The sequence below is a fragment of the Scyliorhinus canicula genome, chromosome 2 (genome assembly GCF_902713615.1).
Source record: "Scyliorhinus canicula chromosome 2, sScyCan1.1, whole genome shotgun sequence".
NCBI classification, from domain to species: domain Eukaryota; kingdom Metazoa; phylum Chordata; class Chondrichthyes; order Carcharhiniformes; family Scyliorhinidae; genus Scyliorhinus; species Scyliorhinus canicula.
Window position 1 is genome coordinate 63075737 of NC_052147.1, and position 25438 is coordinate 63101174.

The window sequence follows — 25438 nt, forward strand, 5'->3', positions numbered from 1 at the left end:
GGAGAAAGATTGGCTGTAGAAGTAATAGATATGGGATTCTGCTTGCCAAATATTTTAAGGGAAATCCTATATAAAGGATTTCTTAAAATGGTTTGCTATCTGTAGATAACTATTCCCTGTGGAATAACATACATTTGACAAAGAGTGTCTGAAAAAAGGTTACGGATTGACCTCTCTCGTATAAAAGATTCCAGAAAGAAAATCACCTGGACAAGCACCAACCGTCAGGTTGTTTTCCAAAAAGAAATGCTTGTGCAAAAGTCTATTAGAAATCCTAAAAAACCTCTTGCCTTATATGATATACAGAATATAGAAAATCCTCTCATTTGATTTTTAAAGATTGTCTGTTATAAAGTTTTACGGGGAGGATCTATATATTTCACTAAAATGTATTATAAAAGTTATGGATACACAGGTAAATGACATTGATTAAGTACCTTGTGCACAAAGAGAGACTTCTGGGATACAATGTTAATTAGCGAGGAGGCTGATGTATGTAATGTGGCATTCTATAAATAAATCTAAAATCATGTAAAAAGATTGGTGTCTGGTTTTCACCATCTGACATAACAATGAATTAACACAGGCATAGGTCTCATGGACAAGCTAAAGTCACAGAACATTGTAGAAAATGGGCTAGAATCTAGAGAAGATGCGAGTTTAGAGTTAGGCTGCCAGTGAACATCTGGGGAAGTTTGTCCAATAGGCTAGGGAAGAGAGGGAGGCTATTGAATGATAGTCACAATCTGAGCTTCTTGCACTCATTGTTCAAGGAGATTGTTATTTAAGAAGGTTTATGATGAAGAAAAGTTGGAATTATCTTAACATTTATGGATAATTTTAGGTTCGTCAGCAGCTTAAGTGATGGGGAGCATAATCTGATAAAGTTTCAGGTGGTCCAATGATTGTTAAACCAGTTCTTCACCAAAATCTGTCTCTGCTAATTTTTATGGAGACGCCACTTGAAAATTGAGTTGAATCATGGGTCCACACAAGACAGAAGAAGGCCCTTTGGCCCAGTGTGGCTGTGCTGACTCATTAAAAATCTTTTCCAATTTGTCCCACTCCCCAGGGTTTTTCCCTTGGCCCTGCACCTCAAATATTCAAGAATGTACCCAATTGCCTTTTGAAAATTGCTGTTGGGTGGCACAGTGGTTAGTACTGCTGCCTCACGGCACCAAGGGTTCGAACATAGGCCTGGGTCACTGTGCATGTGGAGTTTGTAAGTTCTCCCCATGTCTGTGTGGGTCTCCCCCACAACGCCCAGATGTGTAGGGTAGGTGGATTGGCCATGCTGAATTGCCCCTTAATTGATTAAAAAAAAGAAAATCTCTGTTGAATCCGCTTCAACTATTCTTTCAGGCAGCTCATTCTAGATTGTAATCATCATGGATTTAAAAAACAATTATTATCTTAAATATTTGTTCATCCTCTTTCTTATGGAAGCAGTTTTGTATATGGGCGGGTGGAGGGGGCATTGAGAGTTCTTTAGTAGACTGGATGGCTAGCATGTGGATCAGACTACACTAACCGCATGTGGTTTTAGCCCCGTTCTGGCTGAGGTTGACATGGGGCCTGCCTCCTATCCGTAGTAAAAAATGATGGCACCATTTCATGATTAGGTGAATAATTGCGAAAGACCTGCCTTCAGGATGATAACTCCAGGAGATGATAAATTTATTGTTCCACAGCAATCATACCAAGGATAAATCAGCTGCTTTCAAAAGAATGGAAAATTTTAACATTTGATTGATTTTCTTACTGCATTGCTGAACTATATTCCAAAGTCAGCAGAGGTATAGCTGTTGCCCTGTACAAGATGTTTGTGAAGACCCTGTCCGCTGATGTTTGCGCAACATTCAGTCACAATTTCCGATTGTAACTTTCATTATGGGGCAAGATGTTTAACTGTTGATCTCTCTCTCTTTCCAGTCAGAAGAGGAGCTTGATCCAGAAGAGAGAGATAACTTCTTGCAGCAACTGTACAAGTTTATGGAGGATAGGGGTAAGAGCTTCTTGAAAACTGAAGCTGGCCTTTTATCTTGTGTATATACTTTGATCTATGAATTGGTTTCTGATTTAATGTAAGTCTAAAAGATATGGTCAGTGCCAATAAATACGTAACTCAAAGTTTTTTTATATAAACGAAAGTGACTTGTGTAATCAAAATATTTCGAAACAAAGCCTAAAGTGACTTCAAAATGTTGCGCTGTACAGATGGTCTTGCCCAATTGAAGCCCCTGTGCCAGTGCTCCTATATAAAAGGCCACTGAGATTGCTATTCACACACTTCAGTGCCGTAACTTATAGCTTTAATGTAAAATAATTTCCCTCCATCATTTTGGAGAGGTCAGTAATGCAAGATTAGGTGTGTTAATGGAGTGCTGGAAAATATAATTTTTCCATCCATAATTAAACAAGTACCAAAACTCCCCAAAATATGTATGTAAGTAATTCTAAACTCCTTGGATTAAGATGTACAAACTTGATTGACATATATCTGTAGCCATTGTGAACAAATGATCTACATACACTTGAGCTATTGAGTATGATATGGTTGTGTGGCCTGCTGTGAATATAATTAATTGACTTGCAAAATAAGGTAAAACATGTGAAAGTTGATGCATGGAAAGTGAGAATGTATTTTGATGCTATGCAATTTGATGCTATCTCCTGCAAAGCTATGCGCCTGCACAGTAACTTGCAAGGTATTGTGCAGGCCTTTTTCTATGAGAAATAATGCTCATTGGTGGCCATGCAAATAAATTTAATGGGACAGTGAACTGATCAAAACACCATGCATAAAAGCTAAATTTAAAAGGGAACATCAATGGTATGGCATAATGGTGCACTTGAGGTTTTTGCATAATTATCTGGAACATTTTTGTATTTTCGGAATGTAACCGATTGATTGCATTTTCTAGGAACACCCATCAATAAACCACCTGTACTGGGCTATAAGGATCTGAATCTCTTCAAACTCTTCAGACTGGTATATCGATTTGGTGGCTGTGACAATGTGAGTTGTCCTAATTTGAGCATGCTGTAACAGAAAAGTGTTATTTTCTTCAGCTCAAGGAACAAAGCAGTGTCATGAGTTTGCATTTTTGGTTCAAGATAAGTTAATTTTTTTCTATGTATTTTGTAACAAGATATTGTATTCCAGGATTTGGGGAATTATTTAAGCCAGCAGCTGCGGTTTAGAAGCGCATTCTTAAAATTTTCACTTTTTAAAGTAACACTTAATGGGGTGTGTACAGATGACGCCTTTTGTATTTATTGGAAGGCACCTAAAGATCGAATATCAATTGTGTACACTGAATTTAAGGATCAATACAGATGGACGTGATTTAATAATAATCTTTATTAGTGTCACAAGTAGGCTTACATTAACACTGCAGTGAAGTTACTGTGAATATCCCCTAGTCGCCCACACTCTGTACACCTGAACAGGCACCTGAGGAAGAATTCAGAATGTCTAATTTACCTAACAAGCATGTCGTTCAGGACTTGCAAGAGGAAACTGGAGCTCACAGAGGAAACCCGCGCAGACACTGAGAGAACGTGCAGACTCCACAGTGACTCAAGCTGTAAATTGAACCCGGCTCCCTGGCGCTGTGAAGCAGCAGTGCTACCCTCCTATAATAATATATCTTGAAAGAAAGCACTAACTCCAGTTCATTTTGGTTGGTTTTTTGTAAGCTTTTGGTGAGGTTCTACTTCAAAGAGCTCTACTTCATAGACAGTTGGGATGATGAATGCTGTAGTTTAGAAATTAGTGATTTATTTTGTTGACTTTCATTCCATATGATATCTCCCAAAGAAAGACTTGGCAGCAATTGTAGTAAAAATTACATTACGGTTTTTAACATTATCAGGGCGGCATGGTGATCCAGTGGTTACCACTCCTGACGAATGGCGCCGAGGACCTGGGTTCGACTGAGGCCCTGCATCACTGTCCGTGTGGAGTTTGTACATTCTCCCCTTGTCAGTGTGGGCCTCACACCCATAACCCACAAGATGCGCAGGGTATATGGATTGGCTATACTAAATTGCCTCTTCATTGGAGAAGAAAAGAACTGGATATTCTAAATTTATATTTTAAAAAGATTTTTAAGATTATCAGAGGTTAATGAATGAATGGCTATATTTATTGTTTTGTGTGGTGTGTATTTATTTCAAAATTTCATGGTGTTTTTCTCCCTTTCACCACTTGTGTTTGCTTGTATAATTTGGTTGCATAGAGAATAGCTGAACAACGTTTAAAATATTTGCCATTCCAGCCTGGGATTTGATTATCGAATTACATAAACATAGAACACTACAGCACAGTACAGGCCATTCGGCCCACGATGTTGTGCTGACCATTTATCCAAATCTAAGATCAACCTAACCTAAACCCCTTCAATTTATTGCTGTCCATGTGCCTGTCCAAGAGTTGCTTAAATGTCCCTAATGACTCTGACTCCACCACCTCTGCTGGCAGTGCATTCCACGCACCCACCACTCTCTGTAAAGAATCTACCTCTGGCATCTCCCCTATACCTTCCCCCAATCACCTTAAAATTATGACCCTCGTGACAGCCATTTCCGCCCTGGGGAAAAGTCTCTGGCTATCCACTCTATCCATGCCTCTCATCACCTTCTACACCTCTTATCAAGTCACCTCTCTTCCTTCTTCGCTCCAGTGAGAAAAGCCCTAGCTCCTTCAACCTTTCTTCATAAGACATGCCCCCCCAGCCCAGGCAGTATCCTGTTAAAACTTCTCTTCACCTCTCCAAAGCATCCACATCCTTCCAATAATGTGGCGACCAGAACTGGACACACTATTCCAGAACAGGACACAATATTCTAAGTGTGGTCTAACCAGGGTTGCAGAGTTTTACAGCACAAAAAGAGGCCCTTCGGCCAATCTTGTCTGCACCGACCATCAAACACCTATCTATTCTAATCCCATTTTCCAGCACTCGGTCCGTAGCCTTGTATGCTATGGCTTTGTTCAAAAGTGACTTAGGACAAGTTGCTTGAAGATCCTTCCATTGTAGGCTTGCACTTCGCTTACATCAACTCTACAAAAGTTAAAACCGGGAACTCTTCAGGAAACGCTGATACAAACTAATGTGCACCCTTATTTTGATACCACCATACCAAATTAAGTGTTGATGCCCAAGACGAAGTTTAAATTTGTATTCATTCAACATAACCTTTCTGAAGTGGGCAGTTTGATTAAATAGTTGTTCATACTACATTTTTAAAAAGTTACCAGATACAACTGTTCCTCGCTTAACATTGCCGTTGCATGCCTGAAAAGTGCAACTTTAAGTGCAACTTTAAGTGAAACTCCTTTAAGCAAATGAAATTTTCCCATTGCAACCCATACAAAAGCTGTAGTTAGGTTCTGTCGGACCTTTCTCATCCGAGAAAAGCATTAAAACATTATACCTTGTAATCTGAACCCTACTTGGTACTTGGGAAGATTTTTCTCTGTAGCCTCCCACTAGAAAAGTTTCACGGGAGGTGCACTCATAGGAGGTGCACTGTGATTTCAGTTGATGGTTGCATTATTTTTAAAAGTTCAACAGATTTGCATTAAGTGTCCTTGGAGGGCATGGAGATTAAGTTTTGTGGGAGGTTGTTCTTGGGAAAAATAGTTGGCAAAGGAAGCACATTGGGGTTTGTACAGTTGGAGTTGTTGTGAAATCTTTGAGCACAATCACTTTTGGCCTTGATATACTGCTTATAAATATTTAATTGCCCATTCAAAATTTTAGAGAGTTCTGTCAACTGCTCGACCTTTTTTCAGTTTTGGGAGACTGTGCTGGGTTAACAATATGACCAACTTGGGAGATGCTGGTACCTCGCGAGTAATTGTTTGTAACCAAGTAGTCCATCATTAAACTTTCTCAAGGACTGTAATACTTTTAGCAGTTTATGGGCAGCATTTCCTTCACTGTCGTTGGGGAATGGTGGCCCAAGAACCTTGGTAGCCGCTTGTTGACATTGTGTGTTCCATTTTAACTTGTTTTAGTTTTAGGTTCATAAGGGCATCCTTTAGTATGGGGCATAGATAGAGTGAACAGTTGGGTGCTTTTTCCCAGGGCAGAAATGACAATTACAAGGGGGCACAAGTTCAAGGTGAGGGGAGAAAGGTTCAGTGGAGATGTGCAGGGGAAGTGGTGGTGGCCTGGAATGCACTGTAAAATGAGGTGGTTGAGGCAGACACGTTAGCGACCTTTAAGACTTACCTGGATGGCATATGACAGACTGGGTATAGAACGATACAGGCAGTTGGTCGAGATAGGGCATGTGATTGGGCGCAGGCTTGGAGGGCTGAAGGTGCCTGTTCCAGTGCTGTATTGTTCTTCGTAACTTCAAAGGTAAAATCATTTATTGTATAGTTGGGTACTGACAGACTATTGCTGATTCCCCTATGTTGATTTCCATTCCCCATATTGACCCATTTGATAAGGTTATTTGGACCTTCCTGGAGACCAACCTCATCTGCTGCTTTACTGATGGCTTTGTAGACGAGGCAGTCATCTGCAAAGTTTCAGATCTGGCTTGTTATGCCATCCTGAATGTTGTTTAAATATTCATAAATATAGAATTTACAGTGCAGAAGGAGGCCATTCAGCCCATCGAGTCTGCACCGGCTCTTGCAAAGAGCACCCTACCCAAGCCCTCACCTCTACCCTATCCCAGTAACCCCTCCCAACACTAAGGGCAATTTTAGCATGGCCAATCCACCTAACCTGCACATCTTTGGACTGTGGGAGGAAACCGGTGCACCCGGAGGAAACCCACGCACATGCAAGGAGAACGTGCAGACTCCGCACAGACAGTGACCCAAGCCGGGAATCGAACCTGGGACCCTGGAGCTGTGAAGCAAGTGTGCTAACCACTATGCTATTGTGCTGCCCAATGTTTCTTTTTTTAAATAAATTTACGGGATGCGGGCATCGCTGGTTAGGCCAGCATTTATTGCCCATCCCAAGTTGCCCTTCAGAAGGTGTCTTCTTGAACTGCTGCAGTCCTTAAGGTGTAGATATACCCACTGTGCTGTTAGGGAGGGAGTTCCAGGATGTTGCCCCAGCGACAGTGAAAGAAAGGCAATATATTTCCAAGTCAGGGTGCTGAATGATTTGGACGGGAACCTCCAGGTGGTGGGGTTCCCCGGTATCTGCTGCTCTTGTCCTTCTAGATGGTAGTGGTCGTGGGGTTGGGAGGTGCTGTGTGAGGAACATTGGTGAGTTCCTGCAGTGCATCATGTAGATGGTACTCAAGGCTGCCACTGTTCGTCGGTGGTGGAGGGTTTGAATGTTTGTGGAAGGATGATCAATCAAGCGGGCTGCTTTGTCCTGGATGGTGTCGAGCTTCTTGAGTGTTGTAGGAGCTGCACTAATCCAGGCAAGTGGATAGTACTCCATTACACCCCTGGCTTGTGCCTTGTAGATGGTGGACTTTTAAAATAAATTGAAAAGTACAAAAGAAATATACTAACTCTTTCCTCTTGACTCCTGTTGGTCACCCCTCTCCTGCATATCGCCTCTCTCCCATTTACTTCCTCTCTCCCACTTACTACCTCACTCTGCATTGCTCCTACTCGTTCCTTCCCTCTCCTGAGCCTATTGTGAAGGAAGGATGATGAGAGGGAAAAAAGTGAGGGAGCAAAAAGAGCTGGAAGCAGGAGGGTTGGGGAGAGAAGTGACAAACAGGAGGGAGTCAGCGAGCAAGGAAAGCTGTTCTGAAATCGCGGGATTCTGGGCATGTGACACCATGTTGGCCCCAGCACAAAATGACACAAAAGGAAAAATCCCATGCTGAGTGCTCATACCAGCCCTTTTATATCTGTGGCGGTGAAACAGAACAACGCTGAATGAGTCTACTTAAAATGGGAGCTTACTGTATTTATTTTGTGTCCCGTGTCAAGCATCAAGTGAGCCTTCCCATAAACTGAAATGGGCCATGTATGGTATCTGATATACAACATTACTGAGGGGTCTAACAAAATCTCTTGCTAAGAAACACGTGTGAAAATGATGTCGAACAGTTAGTTGGGTTGGCGATGCTAAATTGGCCCTTGGGTCCAAAGATGTTCAGGTTATTTGGGGTTACAGGGATAGGGTGGGGGAGTTGACTTAGGTATGGTGCTGTTTCGGAGTTTTGGTGCAGATTTGATGGGCATAATGGCTTCCTTCTGCACTGTATGAATTCTATGGAAACATAGCTTTAAGCCAAGCCCTTTCATGATCTACAACTTTTCAGGGCGAATTATGAAGAACACACTGTCAGATGGTGATTTTATCCGTCAATTGTAGAACATGATTTTGGAAAGTAACATTTAATATGAGACTGGCAGCATCTGTAGTGCGAGAAAAGCTAACGCTTCAAGTCCAGGTGACTCTTTGTCAAAACTAAAAATACACAGAAAGTGGGAAATATTTATACTGTGGGGTGAGAGGGGAAAGGTGAGCCATAGCCACAGAAACCAAAGGAACAGAGTGCTAATAGCCACAGAAACCAAGGGAACTTCGTGCTAATGGCAGTCCCATGATAAATGATAAAAGACAAAATAAAATGGGATGAAAACAAAGTGGTCGAAGTGAGGTCGAGCTAATCATCTGAAGTTGTTGAATTCGATGTTGAGACCGGAAGGCTGTAATGTACCGAACCGGAAGATGAGATGTTGTTCCAATTTGCGTTGAGCTTCATTGGAACATTGCAGCAGGCCAAGAACAGACATGTGGGCATGGGAGCAGAGTCTTGTGTTAAAATGGCAAGAAACGGGAAAGTCGGGGTCCTGAATGCGCACAGACCGAAGGTACTCGGCAAAGCGATCACCCAGTCGCCGTTTGGTCTCTCCGATATCGAGGAGACCACATTGGGAGCAGCGAATGCAATGGACCAAATTGGAAGAGGTGCAAGTGAAACGTTGCTGAACCTGGAATGATTGTTTTGGGCCCTGGATGTTGAGCATTGAAGAGGTAAAGTGGCAGGGGTTTATACCTTCTGCGATTGCATGGGAAGGTGCCATGGGTGATGGGAGAGGTGTTGGGTATGGTGGAGGAGTGGACTAGATTATCCCTGAGGGAACGGTCTCTGTGGAATGCTGACAGAGGGAGTGAAGGGAAGATGTGTTTGGTGGTGGCATCATGCTGGAGTTGGCGAAAATGGCAAAGAGTTTTGCATATGGAGGCTGGTGAGGTGAAATGTGACAACGAGGCCACTCTAATCTTGTTCTGGGAGGGAGGGGACGGGGCGAGGGTAGTGGTGCGGGAGATGGACCGCACACTGTAAAGGGCCCTATCAACAACTTTCGGTGGGAAATCATGGTTGAGGAAGAAGGAACACATTTTCAAAGCATCATTTTTGAAAGTGGCATCATCGGATGTGATGGCTAATTGTAGCCCATCAAACGCATTGGGCAAAATTATCCCAAATAATGACTTGTCATTTTGAACGGGAATCGCGTGGTTATTTTCACCAGGTGTATGGGCGCGATCTGAACCGCAATTCACCCATACCTAGTTTTTTTTTTGGAGCTTGGGGAAATTCTCACTGAAAAAAAACCCACACTTGGGAGCGATTTTTCCCACCACGCTGTGCCCGGAGCCGATCTCATTGGGCTGGGTACATCATGGGAGCGGCCCAAAACAGGCTTTGCATTGGGCGCTGAGCAGAACGCAAGTCACGCAACTCGCTGCATCAGCGTGATCTGGATCACTCCCTCACTGGGCATGGTCCAGATAATATTTAAAGGAGCCGTTAGGCTCAACTAAAATGCATTCTCCTGGGTCGCCAGCCATGCTGGCGAGGCCTCACTTGGGCGCTAATTAGTATGGGTTTCCACAAACTTGAGACCGCGTGTGATGGCCATGTTTGGGGGCCTTGGAGGCCATTTGAGCCCCCGGGTGATGGGGAACAGGGCAGGGAACTGCCCTGGCACCCTGGTACTGCCTCTGGCATCCTGGTACTGCCTCTGGCATCCTGGTTGGCACTGCCAAGGTGCCAAGTTAGCACTGTTAGGGTGTCCGATTGGCACTGCCAAGGGGTGTGGCCTGAGGGGAATCATGTCCATGGAAGGAGGTGTATGAAGGATGAGGGTGTGAAAGTGGGCCATGAAGGCTGTGGTTTACAGTGGGGGGAGACTAAAAAAGAGGGCTGTAAGAATGGGGCGGGTACTCCACTCACTTTGTGGTGGGCGTGGGGCCAATGACCCAATGCCCACAAGGATGGATGCATGTGGGGGAGGGTCAGGTTAATTTTTAGTGATGGCGGGGAGAGGTTGCCCCTGGTGGGGGGGGAGGGGGGTTGCACAGTTGCAGTGCTGCCCATGCCTGCAGGGACTGCAATATAGCTTTCAAATTGGTGCCCTGATCTCTGAGGATCAGGTCTAGCCGGCGAGTTTAGTTCCACAATACAGGACAATAATTCTACGTGTGGGATTTACCACTGAGAAACTCTCCAAGCTCCAGAAAAATGACTATGGACAGGATTTACCAGCTGTTCATGCCAGCGGGATATTACAGTCCCATGCCGGCACACAATTTCCCGTTGACGAGGGATGCAGTCAACAGGAAACCCCTTTGACAAAGGCGGGACCAGTAAATCCCACTGAAAGGCCGCCTCCGCTGCTGAAAAACACTAAACGGGTTGGTTGGTAATTCCAGCCCGATGTGTGGGTGAATGCTGGCCTGGATCTCCCCAAACAAACCAGTATGAATCACCCTGACGCCCCCTTCAAAAGGTGGGGACAGGACAGAGGGACACTGACAGTCAGGGACCGCAACACTGGACGAACTGACAGAGAAACTCCAGCTAGCCAGGGGGAACGAGCTAACGTACCTGCAACTAAAAAACTTCCTACGAAAGGAGACAAGGACATACCCACAACCACCACGACAGACACTACTGGAAGAGTTACTAGACGCAAACATATTAGATAAAGGAAACTGTAGCGACATGTACGACCGACTGGTAGAAGGGGCCGGCACCGTACTGGACGCAACAAGAATGAAGTGGGAGGAGGACCTGGGGATCGAAATAGGGTGGGGACTCTGGAGCGAAGCACTGCATAGGGTCAACTCCACCTCAACGTGTGCAAGGCTCAGCCTGACACAACTAAAAGTGGTACATAGAGCCCACTTAACAAGAACCCATATGAGTAGGTTCTTCCCGGAGGTGGAGGACAGATGTGAACGGTGCCAAAGAGGCCCGGCCAACCACGCCCACATGTCCTGGTCTTGCCCCGGACTTGTGGAGTACTGGACAGCCTTCTTCTAGGCCATGTCCAAAGTGGTGGGGGTGAGGGTGGAGCCATGCCCGAAAGTTGCGGTCTTCGGGCGTAGAATCCTGTTCGGCTGGCGGTCAGCAGCACCACCCAAAGCTGCAGACTTGCTGTTCGACCTCTCGGAATCTCTCCAAATGGAGAAAATCAAATTCGCCATCCGAGGGTCAGACGACGGCTTCCACAGAACGTGGGAGCCATTCACCCAATTGTTCCGGGACCTGTTCGTGGCCAACAAACAAGCAGAAGAACAGCCAGGTAGCCAAGAAACGGGAAAGTATCCAAAGCATGAGAGGGAGAGATAGACAGGGAGAGGGGGGGGGGGGGGGGGGGGGGGGGGGGGGACAGCTAAATCTAAGAGGAAGGAAAGGCGAACCACAGGGCTGAGGGGGGGGGGGGGGGGCAGAGGTAAGAGACAGGGAACAGTAGAGGAGAGACAGGGAAGGGGAGGGGGAAGGAAGGGAAACGTTAACAAACTTGACATACACAGGAACAGAGAAAATGGGGAAGATGGGAGGGCCACAGAAGCGGAAGTGCGCACGAGACGACAACGTCAGCGAACTCCATCCTGGAGAAGCAAGGGACAACACCACGAACGGATGCCTACATATGTGTGTAAATAACTTTGCCAAGTGTACAGAGCTGCTGCTGTTGAGCGGGGGCACAATACCGTCCGCTGACTTCGTGGGGAAAATTAAAACGTCAGCAGTAGCAGCGACCCATGGGGGGTGGGGGGGGTGTGTGTGTGTGCACCGATTGGGGGGGGTGGAGGACTGAGACGCGTGGGGTAACGTCTAGTGGATTGCTGATGTATATTCTCTTTCTGCACTATGTTAATGTTCACTAATTTGCTGTGTTAAGGTTATTACTATTTAATATGGAAAATTTTGCAAAACCTTAATAAAAAGAAACAGCAGCAGCATGGGGGGGGGGGGTTTCCTTTTTGTTAGGGGTGCATGCTCTATCCTGTTTTGAATTGGGTGTTAATTTGCTAAACTGTTTATCGTTTAGACTAGGGTTAAGTTGTTCTGTTTTGTTGGCATGTTGCCCTTCTTTCTTTGTATTATTTTCCTTTTTGGAGTGTTTTGTAAACTTATTGATAAACTTTGAATAAATACATTTTTAAAAAAAAAAGTTGAAGGCCCTCCACACCGTGCACCCACTGACATCGTGACCCCCACCGCAGAGATTTGCAACACCCACAACTCAACATTCCCTGAAGCAGTGCTGTCCAGTAGAAATTGCTGACCAGCCAAATACAAGGCTCGGATAAAATACTTTCACCACGTGCTCATTTTGGTGCAGAATCAACGGAAAATATTGGTAAATGTACAACATAGAACACAGAATATACAGTGCTGATGGAGGCCATTCGGCCCATCGAGTTTGCACCGACCCACTTAAGCCCTCACTTCCACTGTATCCCCGTAACCCAATAATCCCTCGTAACCTTTTTCTTTTGGTCACTAAAGGTAATTTATCATGGTCAATCCAACTAACCTGCACATCTTTGGACTGTAGGAGGAAACAAGTGCACCCGGAGGAAACCCACACAGACACTGGGAGAACGTGCAGACTCCGCACAGACAGTGACATGGTGGGGTATCGAACCTGGGACCCTGGCGACGTGAAACCACTGTGCTATCCACTTGTGCTACCGTGCTGCCCTTTTTTTCATGAAAACTAAATGCTCTTTTTATTTAAAGGGAAAGGATCTTATTAAATCAAATACAATTTAAAATGTCTCCGATGTCTGCCTGGTGTAGCACACCATCTGCTACCATTCAGTGTAAAACTTTTCATACTCTCTATTTGACCAAAGACTGGAGTTCTGGCATTAATTAATCTGAGACAACACACCTTTGTTCTAGGTTTATGTCCAACAGTTTAAAGTGGCACATGGACATCATCAGAATGATTGCTGAGAATGTAAATTCTCAGAACAAGATTCTTTCGACCCACCCCTGCACTCTGCAGTTAGATGCTGCTTGTCTTTAGTTTGACTTGCTTTGTTCTGTTGACATGGATTGGTTTTCAGTTTGGTGAAGTTGACCATGTTGACAACTCCACTTTCCATGCAATGTTGCTGGCAAAAAGTATAGTACTTATGCATACACAGTGTCAAAGTGAGTATTGAGACTTTATACTCAATCGGGGTCTTATCAAAATTTACTAACCAAAATGTAATTAACCATATTTGGATTTCTAGTTTTAACCACATTTAGCCAACCTATTGGACAAGTGTCCGAAATTACCATCCATGGATGGCTACCGTAACTTGGTTATGAAGCCACCTGATGTGATGAGTGCTGATGGCTTTGGTGCTGAAACATTCTACTGCATTGAGACTCTGTGGACTACTGATCCAACTGACCGTTCCCAGGACAAACTAGATTGAAATTAGCACTTTGTACAAAATAATGAGGCCAATTACAGCTGTTTTCACCGTGTTTGGGGATATTTGTCAGGGTAGCAATTATGGTGAGGCAGACTTAAACTAACCAGCCGAAAACCCGCACTTCCTAAAGTGCTGAAACTTCCTATTTGTTTTGCATCCATAATGAACTGTATGTGAAGTAAACAAATAGGGACATTTAACATCAAAAGCTGCTTTTCAATGTAAATTTGTTAATGCTTCAGTGACCGTTGCTGCTTTATAGCTTCAACTATAGACCTCAATTGGCTTCATTGAGTGAATATTCTCTTCTGTCTTATACTTGGCTACATGTGTGCTGTTGTATTTTGAAATGAATTGGTATCCTATACATTGTAATCAATTTTGGCAAAAGGTAGCATTGGAAACTTGTTGCACTACACTATTTGAAATTGTGTGCATTCGGACGGCATGGCAGCACAGTAGTTAGCACTGCAGCCTCACGGCACTGAGGACTGGGTTCAATCCTGCCCTGGGTCAGTGTCCATGTGGAGTTTGTACATTCTCACCATGTCTGCGTGGGTCTCACCCCCACAACCCAAAGATGTGCCGGGTCGGTATATTGGCCACGCTAAATTGTCCCTTAATTAGAATTTTTTAAAAATTGTGTGCATTAAATAAACATAAAATATATTAAAATGCTGCCTGCCGTATTCAGTGGATGTCATTTAAGTGAACCTTTCTGTTAGATTAGTCATCGAAGTGTCAAGTTTACAACTGCTATCAATATATATCATTACATTAGCTCTTGACTGAATCATTTTAGCTGAAAATGCCTCAATGGTATATTTTTGCCAGTTTCATATATTTAAAGGTCAAATATACTTTCTGCTTAAATTATTTAATGACATTGCCTAACAATCTTTAAAAAAACTGTCAACATTCCTGAAAATATCCCAGTTTAGTTACACAAACAATTTTGTGACTGGAAATTCTGAATTTCTGCCGAGTGGATGGACTGATGTGGCAAATTAGCCTTTTAGTTGACGCAAATTGATTGTGTAAACTGTTACTGGGTAACAGTGGAACCATACAAAACTGGATTGATGAACTATTTTAGAATATTGTCTTTTTTTTGTCTGCTATCTGAAATTTAGTTACTAAATTCTGCTTCTCTCTGCAGATTGACAGTGGTTCTGTGTGGAAACAAATATATATGGACCTTGGCATTCCAATTTTGAACTCTGCTGCCTCTTACAATGTAAAAACAGCTTATAAGAAGTAAGTAGCTCTGATATATTTACTTTTTACGGAAAACTCAGTTTACTCATTGGTAATTTTTTGTGTATATGGAGGCAAAGATTCACTTTAAAAAATCTTCCTGGGAAGACAGAGGGTGAAACTTTCTATCTTCGTGTTTGCATTTTTCCGTTAATCCTTCTTTTCTATTAATTAGTTCACTGTGTTAATAGGGCACGCTGCAGATACTTTAAGCAAGTATTGTAATTCAAGAGGAAATTGTGTGTCTGATTTATTTTGCAATGCACTAATATTCTCAACAACACTGAATTCTTCAGAATTTTCTTTCAATCTGATTCTGTTCAAATCAAAACACAATGTCTCCGTTTATCATTGAGCAAGATGGTCAGACTCCACAAGTTGCAGATTCACAATCATTTCTTAGTTGCAGCTTGTTGATATGGAATGTGTAAATCTTTTCAATTTCTACGTGTGGCCAAGACAGACTGAAGAACTTAAATGGCCAGGTAATCTTTCTGCTTAAAAAACTCGAGTATAACGCCAAGAATCTGTTTTAAGAAAACTTATCACCAGACTAAATGCTGATAAGAGGTAAGTACGATAAATGATCTGATTCACTAAGGCTTTTTCTTTTGATGCTGTGAATAGAGCTAGGTGAAGGAACTCTCTTAACTGATGAAAGGTTAACATAGGGCAATAGGATTCTCTTGTAATGCACAGCTATTAGGATTGCTGTTTGATTGGCTTCTATTTTTCTCAAGATTCTGTTGCCTACACATGACTGACTATTTAATTGTGCTGATACAAATAATTGGGTAATTAGAAAGGAAAAGAAAGTAGCAACTCTAGATTACTCTCTTGTGTTTAGTTTATCAGGATACTCCTGTAGGTAAGCCCTTGCTCCCTGTGATTCAAGTGTGCCTTTACTCTCCAATTTGTACTGAACCCAGGGGTGACCATTATATTATCTTCCTTAGCCTAAGAAGGAAGTTGAATAAATAGACCATGGCATAGTCTATAAATGCTAAACATATTTATTAGAAACAATGTGCATTTATATAGCATCTTTTATGTCTCCAGATGTCCCAAAGCGCTTTACAGCCTGAAGTGTTTGCAACAATCTTCAGCCAGAAGTGCCGAGTGGATGATCCTTCTCAGCCTCCTCCTGAGGTCCCTACCAACACAGATGCCAGTCTTCAGCCAATTCTATTCACTCCACGTGACATCAAGAAACGGCTAAGTGCACTGGACACAGCAAAGGCTATGGGCCCTGAGAACATCCCGGCTGTAGTGCTGAAAACCTTTACTCCTGAACTAGCCACACCCCTAGCTAAGCTGTTACAGTACAGCTACAACACTGGCATCTACCCGACAATGTGGAAAATTGCCCAGGTATGTCCTGTCCACAAAAAGCAGGACAATTCCAAACCGGCCAATTATTGCCCTATTAGCTTACTCCCAATCATCAGCAAGGAAACAGTAGGAGTTGCCAACAGCACATTGAAAATAGCATTCACTCACCAATGGTCTGCTCGCTGGTGCTCTTGTTTGGGTTCCACCAAGATCACTCAGTTCTAGACCTCATTACATCCTTGGCACAAATATAGACACAAGAGCTGAATTCTAGAGGTGAGGTCTGACTGCTTTTTAAAAAATAAATTTAGATTACCCAATTATTTTTTCCAACTAAGGGCAATTTAGCGTGGCCAATCCACCTACTCTGCACATTTTTTTGGGGTTGTGGGGGCGAAACCCACGCAGACACAGGGAGAATGTGCAAACTCCACACGGATAGTGACCCAGAGCCGGGATCGAACCTGGGACCTCAGCGCTGTGAGGCAGCTGTGCTAACCACTAGGCCACTGTGCTGCCGAGGTCTGACTGCTTTTGACACCAAGGCAGCATTTGACCAAGTACGGCATCAAGGAGGAGCCCTAGTAAAATTGAAGTTGATGGGGATCAGGGGAAAAACCCTTTGGTGACTGAAGACATACTTGGCACAAACGAAGGTTGTTGTGGTTGTTGGAGGCCAGTCTTCCCTGCCTCGGGGTACTTTTCAGTAGTCCGGAGGGCAGTATCCTGGACCGAACTATCACCAGCTGTTTCAACAATAACTTTACCTTGTTCAGTGTCAGACATGTAGCTGACAACTGTTGTTTGCACTATCTTCATCTATGTTGCAATTCCTTAGATAATGTAACTTACCATGCTCACATATTGCAATGCTTGGAGAATCTCCCTAGCTGATACATGGCAGGTAACATTCATTCCAGGAAATGAGCATCTCAAAGAAGAGAGAACGTAACCACCTTGTAATGATATCCAATGTTGCCATCATTAAGTCCCCCAACATCAGCATCCTGGGGATTAGCATTGATTAGACTGGGCCAGTTATTTAGCATGCTACGGCTGTTGAGCGGGTCAGTCTTGTGTGACACACTCCCTGACTCCCCAATGTCACTATATCCTCTCCACTAAAAGGCACACGCCAGGGATGTGATGGTATACTCTCCAATTGCCTGGATGGTTGTAGATCCAACAACAAACAAGAAGCTTGGCACCAGCGAGGACAAAGCAGTCTGCTTGATCAGCTCCTTCTCCTTAGGGTAAACATCCACCCCACCCCATGCGTTGCTACTCTGCTGTAGCTTAGTGTGTGTTATTTGTAAGGTACTTTGTAGCAACTGGCCAAAACATTTCAGCAGAAACCCGTGACCTCCAGCTTAAAGGACCATGACAGCAGGTGTATGGAAACACTCTTAATTCCCAAGTTTCCCTCCACTTTGCATGTCATCCTGACTTGAACATTGACCCCCTTTCCATAATTCTTGTTATGTCAAAATCCTGAGACTCTTGAACAACATTTGCAAGCATCTTTGGCCCAAAAACTGTAGCGGTTCAAAAAGGACCATCACCACTTAGCTAACTGAAACAAGAGGTGGGGCCATAATGACAGACCTGCCAATGATGCCTACATCTTGAAATCAAATTTATTTTAAAAACTAACTACGTTTTAAGTGTAATCAGTTTTGCTTTATAGGCAAACCAATAAATGAACAAAATCAGTGCCTTGGATTGCTTGTAGCTATAGGCCAAATTGTCCACCCCTGGAATATAGAATGCATGAACTTTTGTATCCGCTATGCTAAATTGCAATCTAAACAAGAATACATTAACCATTATATAACACCTTGCTGCTTTGTTATGTCTGGCTTAGTTATCTAATTACTTCAGACAGCTGTCTCAATTTGAACATGTCAACTCAAAATCATTTTTTAAAAGATGTGCGGGTTAGGTGGATTGGCCAGGCTAAATTGCCCTTAGTGTCCTAAAAAATAAGGTTAATGGGGGTTGTTGGGTTACTTGGATAGGTGTACGTGGGCTTGAGTAGGGTGATCATTGCTCGGCACAACATCGAGGGCCGAAGGGCCTGTTCTGTGCTGTACTGTTCTAATTCTAATTCTAAAAAGAACATTGTTGAGTCAAAGGCAACTTAGATGAGCCACTTACCTGAAAAAAATTAGATTTGAATTGAATGGCTTAGTCCCGTTTGTTTGGTAATTGACCTGGTATGACATCTATTCCTGGGAATGTACATCTTAATGAACTCTGAAATTTTCTGAGAGCAAATCTGGTTTTTAAACCCCAAATGTATCATGTTGGAAGAAACCAGTACGAAAATATGTCATAATGCTTAATTTTTATTACTGGGAACTTTTGCATTTTTACTATTCTGTGCTGCAAAGCTGCATGTGCCTTGGTATTAATGTACGAGTCCGGGTGCTCCGGTTTCCTCCCACAAGTCCCGAAAGACGTGCTATTAAGTAATTTGGACATTCTGAATTCTCCCCCTGTGTATACGAACAGGCGCCGGAATGTGGCGACTCGGGGCTTTTCACAGGAACTTCATTGCAGTGTTAATGTAAGCCTACTTTTGACACTAATAAAGATTATTATTATTATAGGGCTCAGTGGCAATAGATAATGGAATAGGTGGTCCATTCATTGTTTGTGGCTGTTCACAGTTGCACATCGTAGAGTTACTGCGGTTGCAACTTAATTCCCGCATCACTACTTTTGTATGCTAGTTTCTAGTTACTTGAGATATTGTCAGCTTTCTCAGGGTTGATAGCTTCCAGCTGTGATGTGTGCATGGATGGGGTTTAATATTCTCTGATGGGGCACACTGCAAGAGGAGGTTTGATACAGGAGTTGCAATGGTTGATCGAATATAGTCAACTGCATCTCGACTTCTACTCTTAGCAGGATGGTTCTTAAAAATTGGGTGGTGAAGTCATGAGATTATGTTTCTTTCGTCTTTGACTTTGGCTGTGTTTTTTTTAATGTATAGAAGTGCAATATCCAAAAGTAGATAAAGATCATCTCCCTTGGTAGGTTTAAGGCAGCCTCTAATGCAACTGCATTAGGCATTAAGAATTTAACTTAATTTCTTTGTAATGGGAAGAATGTTTCCATATTTGACGGCAAAAAAACTGAACTGGAATCCTAATAGTGTTTGAGTCAGTGTTCCATTTTGAGTTCTGCTTTTCAGGTATGCTTTTTCTAAGTTCAGTTTGAGCTTTGGTCTTTATTATGTGTTCTTTGTATCCTATAACTTTTCTTTTCATGCTGCACTATCATTTACATTGAACTTCATTGCACACCTCTCTCCTGTTCATAATTTGCTCGGTGACATAGAACAGTACAGCACAGAACAGGCCCTTCGGCCCTCGATGTTGTGCCGAGCAATGATCACCCCACTTAAACCCACGTAACCCGTATACCCGTAACCCAACAATCCCCCCATTAACCTTACACTACGGGCAATTTAGCATGGCCAATCCACCTAACCCGCACATCTTTGGACTGTGGGAGGAAACCGGAGCACCCGGAGGAAACCCACGCACACACGGGGAGGACGTGCAGACTCCACACAGACAGTGACCCAGCCGGGAATCGAACCTGGGACCCTGGAGCTGTGAAGCATTGATGCTAACCACCATGCTACCGTGAGGCCCCCAATTCGTAATTCAAAAAAGTCATTAGGTTTTACACATATACACCAATGACTGTTAGCCCTATCTCTGTGCCTTCTCAATCAACCTCATGGTTTTCACCCCTTTCTCCAAGACCTACATGACCGATGGTTGCAACCAGCTTAACATCAGCAAAAATAAGGCCTTCCTTTTCAATGCAACATTTATGTCCTTATTTCCATCCTTAACACTTGAGTTGTATGCCAGAGCTTGTCACTTGCTGTTATTCTGTAACACAACACAAGAACTAGGAGCAGGAGTAGGCCATCTGGCCCCTTGAGCGTGCTTCGCCATTCAATAAGATCATGGCTGATCTTTTTGTGGACTCCGCTCCATTTACCCGCCCGCTCATCGTAACCTTTTATTCATTTACTGTTCAAAAATCTATCTACCTCTGCCTTAAAAAATTTGAACGAGATAGCCTCAACTCCTTTACTGGGCAGGGGATTCCACAGATCCACGACCCTTTGGATGAAGAAGTTCCTCCTGAACTCGGTCCTAAATCTGCTCCCCCTTATTTTGAGGCTATGCCCCCTAGTTCTAGTTTCACTCACTAGTGGAAACAATCTCCCTGCTTCTATCCAAAGAGAAAATGCTGGAAAATCTCAGCAGGTCTGGCAGCATCTGTACGGAGAGAAAAGAGCTAACGTTTCGAGTCCAAGTGACCCTTTGTCAAAGCTAAAAGATAGAGAAAGTGGGAAAAATTTATACTGTGGAGTGAGAATCTATTCCCTTCATAATTTTGTATGTTTCTGTAAGATCCCCATCTGAATTCTTCTAAATTCCAATGAGTATAGACCCAGTCTAGTTAGTCTCTCCTCATAAGCTGATCCTCTCAACTCCAGAATCAACCTAGTAAATCTCCTTTGCACGCCCTCCTGTGCCTGTACATCCTTTCCCGAGTAAGGAGACCAAAACTGTACACAGTACTCCAGGTGTGGCCTCACCAGCACCCTATACAGCTGCAACATAACCTCCCTGCTTTTAAACTCCATCCCTCCAGCAATGAAGGACAAAATTCCATTTGCCTTAATTACTTGCTGCATAAACGTTTTGCAATTCATGTACAAGGACACCCAGGTCCCTCTGCACAGCAGCATGCTGCAATTTTTTAGCCATTTAAATAATAGTCCATTTTGCTGTTAATCCTACCAAAATGGATGACCTCACATTTACCAACATTGTACTCCATCTGCCGGACCCTTGTCCACGCACTTCAACTATCTAAATCCCTCTGCAGACTTTGTGTCCTCTGCACACTTGGGTCTACCATTCATCTTAGTGTCATCTGCGAACTTTGTATATTACACTTGGCCCCTCCATTCCAGATCATGTATGTAACTTGTAAACAATTGCAGACCCAACACTGATCCCTGAGGCACACCACTTGCCACCGATCGTGAGCCAGAAAAACACCCATTTATCCCCTCTCTTTGTTTTCTGTCAGTTAACCAATCCTCAATCCATGCTAATACGTTACCTGTAACACCATGCACCTTTATCTTATGCAGCAGCCTTTTATACAGCACCTTGTCGAATGCCTTCTGGAAATCCAGATACACCATATCCATTTCAGATACACCACATCCATCGGTTCCCTGTTGTCCACCGTGCTCGTAATGTCTTCAAAGAATTCCACTAAATTAGTTGAATATGGTCTGCCTTTCATGAACCCATGCTGTATCTGCCCAATGGAACAATCTCTATTCAGATGTCTCGCTCTTTACTACTTAATGATAGATTTAAACATTTTCCCCACTAAGTTAAGCTGACCAGCCTATGGTTACCCACCTTTTATCTACCTCCTCTTTTAAACAGTGGTGCCACATTTGCTGTTTTCCAATCTGCTGGAACCACCCCAGAGTCCAGTGGATTTTGGTAAATTCCCACAAGCTCATTTGCTATTTTCCCCTCACCACCTCTTTCAGTACCCTGGGATGCAGTCCATCAGGCCAGGAGAATTGTCTACCTTTAAGCTATTAGCTTGTCCAACATTGCCTCCTTGGTGATAATGATCGCTTCTAGGTCCTCACCTGCCATAAACCCCATGCCAACAATTAATGGCATGTTATTTGTGTCTTCCATTGTGAACACCGACACAAAATACCTGTTCAATGACTCGGCCATTTCCTCATTTAATCATTTGCCATTATTAAATTGTTCTTCCCATCCTCTAAAGGACTAATGTTTACCGTAGCTACTCTCTTTCGTTTTAAATATTTGTAGAAACTTTTGCTATCTGTTTTATATTCTGAGCTAGTTTACCCTCATAATCTATCTTACTTTTCTTTACAGCTTTTTTGCGTGGCTTTCTGTTGAGATGTTGGGATCCTTGCCACATTTGTCTGTCTTTTCTTTCAGTTTGATACCCTCCTTTATTTCCTTAAACATCCATGGCTGATTATCCCTTTTCCTACAGTCTTTCCTTTTCACTAGTATATACTTTTTGGGCATCACTTCAATCTAATTAGATATGTGGAGTTATGCTGGGTGTAATTTTGGTATGGTGGCCAGGCTTTGAGTTTCTTTCTTTATTTAAGTTAAATCACACTTGGGCAAAGTTGCATCACAGAAACCTGGCAGCATCGTCGCAATACTGACAATTCAGGGGCAAAAGCTTGAAGTTCATAGCTTCAGTTTGCCTCTCGTCAACTGTTTTCTTAGCATACCAATGGAGAATTTATGATTATTTAAAAACAATTGGGTGCCCAAAGGGAGAATTTTCTGGAAACATTGTTCTGAGAGAAATCTCTAACTCTGTCCACGGGTACAGCTCTGAACATTTCCTTCAGCTTCCTTCCTTATATCTGACCAGTGGAACTATTTATTTTCCACCTCCAGAACATTACATCTCTTCAGCCAACTCTTTTTGTTCTGCTATTGAAACCCTAATCCACATTTTTATCATCTTGAGATCCTCCATTCTTTTTGTTGCTGGTATTTTGGTTTTCATACTTCATAAGCTCAGTGAATCCAGAATGCCGTGGTTTTGCCTTTCTCTGCAGCAAGACATTTTCACTTGGTTTTCAGTGCTGCAGAGTGTCAAAAACAACTTGCATTTCTTCAATACCTTTAACATAGAAGAATGTTCCTAGATGACTCAGGCAAACAGAAAACTGATGTCAGTCAAAGATGAAGCCAGAAGGATGCCCAAAGCCAAAGGAGGAGAATTTTAAAGAAACTCAGAAAGGATAAAAGTGAGAGATGAAAGGATTTTGGGAGGGAATTTGAGAGAGCAGAACCTAGGCAACGGAAGGCATAGCACGTGTTGGGATAATTGTACACTCTCCCGATGCACAAGAGCTCAGTCAAATGGATAGAGAGTGGGGCCAGAGGAGGTTATAAAACAAAAGGGAAGGGTGCAACCAAGCAAGAATTTAAACACAATTTTTAAAAAACAATTTATGGTGTTGGACCTTGAGCTACCGTAAGCCAGTGAGAACTAGTGTGATGCGCAAACATCTGGGATAGGATGGAGACATTTTTGGATGAGCTGGTGTTTATAGAGCATGGGCAGTCAGTTGAAAGAATTGGCATCATCAATTGGGGATGTGATAAGGGTATGAATGCAAGTTCCAGCGACAAATGTGTTTCGGCAGCAGTTAGAGACTGGACATCAGGAAAGCCATCTGACAGTTCTGAGGAAGTGGAGGAATTGAGAGAGGTGGACTTTGTCCTATTGGCATACCTTTAAAAACTGACACCATGGCTTTGGATGATGTTGCAATCTGTAAATTGGCTACGGCATCTTGGAATCTGTGAATAAGTGTGGTTGTAGAAGACATCGGCTACAATTGACTAGTTAAAATTTGAATCAAGCAAGGGCACTAAAAATGTTGTTCATGACTTTGGTTAGAGCTATTTGATGCTGAGAGGAATAGCAACTTGATTGAAGAGCTTTAAACTGCTTCAATTGTAAAATTTCTCCACATGATTTACCTCTATAATCTTTGTCATTTCCTCCAATCATGTGACCCTCCAATTTTCTTCACTCATTTTTTACCAGTTGAGTTCTCATTTCTCAATTTTACCATTAGTTTAAATGGTGGAAAATTAAGTACATTGTTATCCAAACTTAGAAGCAGGTTGGGGGATGTCTGAATTGAAAAATAAATTGCTGGAAAAGCCAAGTAAAATCCCATCTATGATTTGACAAAGAGCTTTGACAAAGAGTCATCCAGATGTGATCCCTTCTCTCTCCACAGATGCTGTCAGACCTGCTGAGATTGTCCAGTATTTTCTCTTTTTGTTTCAGATTCCAGCATCCGCAGTAATTTGCTTTTATCCATCTATGATTATTTATTAAAATTTTAAATACAGCAACACGATGAAATATGACTCTACTAAGACATTTGATAAAATTGCATGAACTCCCATCCTGAACTCTTCAATCAGAAAGGCATTTGATCTAATTAGACCAGAATTTTGGCACTATATTATTTTATACGTATATTAGGAACAAGAGGGTAGCGAGAGAGTTGGTCCACTCGAGGACAGAGTGAAATTATGCGTAGAACCAAAGGAAGTAGGTGAGAACCTTAATGAGTATTTTGCATCGGTAGTCACAGGAGAGGGACACGTTGATTGGTGGTGTCTTAGAGGGATATGTAAATACTTTAGAACAGGTCGTAATTACGAGGGAGGAAATGTTAGGTGTGTTAAAAGGCATGAAGGTGGAAAAATCCCTAGGGCCAGATGGCATCTATCCCAGATTACTGAGGGAGACGAGATGAAACCGCTGGGCCTCTAACAGAAATGTTTGTTTCCTCGTTGGCCAGAGGCGAGATCTCAGAGGATTGGAAGATAGCCAATGTTGTCCCCTTATTTAACAAGTGTAGCAAGGATAACCCAGGTAATTATAGGCCAATGAGCTTGACGTCAGTGATAGTGAAATTGTTGGCAAAGATTCTCAGAGATAGGATCTATGCACATTTGGAAGTGAATGGTCTTATTAGCGACAGGCAGCATGGTTTTGTACAAGGGAGGTCATGTCTCACTAATTTAATTGAGTTTTTTGAAGAGGTGACAAAAATGATTGACGAGGGAAGGGCTGTGGATGTTATATACATGGACTTTAGTAAAGCATTTGACAAGGTTCCTCATGGCGGGCTGGTGCAAAAGATTAAATCACACTGAGTTAGGGGTGAACCAGCTAGATGGATTCAGAACTAGCTTGGCCATAGAAGACAGAGGGTTGCAGTGGAAGGGTGTTGTTCCGAATGGAGGGCTGTAACTAGTGGTATTCCGCAGGTACTGGGACCTCTGTTTGTAATATATATATTACAAAAACATAGCTGGTCTGATTAGCAAGTTTGCAGATGATACTAAGATTGCAGGAGTTGCGGATAGTGATGTAGATTTTCAGAGTACAGCAGGATATAGATGAGCTGCAAAATTGGGTGGAGAAATGGCAGATGGAATTTAACCCAGACAAATGTGAGGTGATGCATTTTGGTAGGTCCAATTTAGGTGGGAGCTATA

General features: G+C 42.9%; 1 protein-coding gene across 8 annotated transcripts in view; it reads left to right on the forward strand.

Annotated features, from left to right (window-relative positions):
* arid4a (AT rich interactive domain 4A (RBP1-like)) overlaps nucleotides 1–25438 on the forward strand; it is a 164068-nt gene that overhangs the window by 86796 nt on the left and 51834 nt on the right. For all 8 annotated transcript variants that reach the window (XM_038779915.1, XM_038779916.1, XM_038779866.1 and 5 more), the window contains exons 12-14: nucleotides 1933–2005; nucleotides 2925–3019; nucleotides 14845–14942. In XM_038779915.1, the coding sequence (XP_038635843.1) occupies nucleotides 1933–2005; nucleotides 2925–3019; nucleotides 14845–14942 (266 nt within the window). The remainder of the gene's footprint in view (nucleotides 1–1932; nucleotides 2006–2924; nucleotides 3020–14844; nucleotides 14943–25438) is intronic.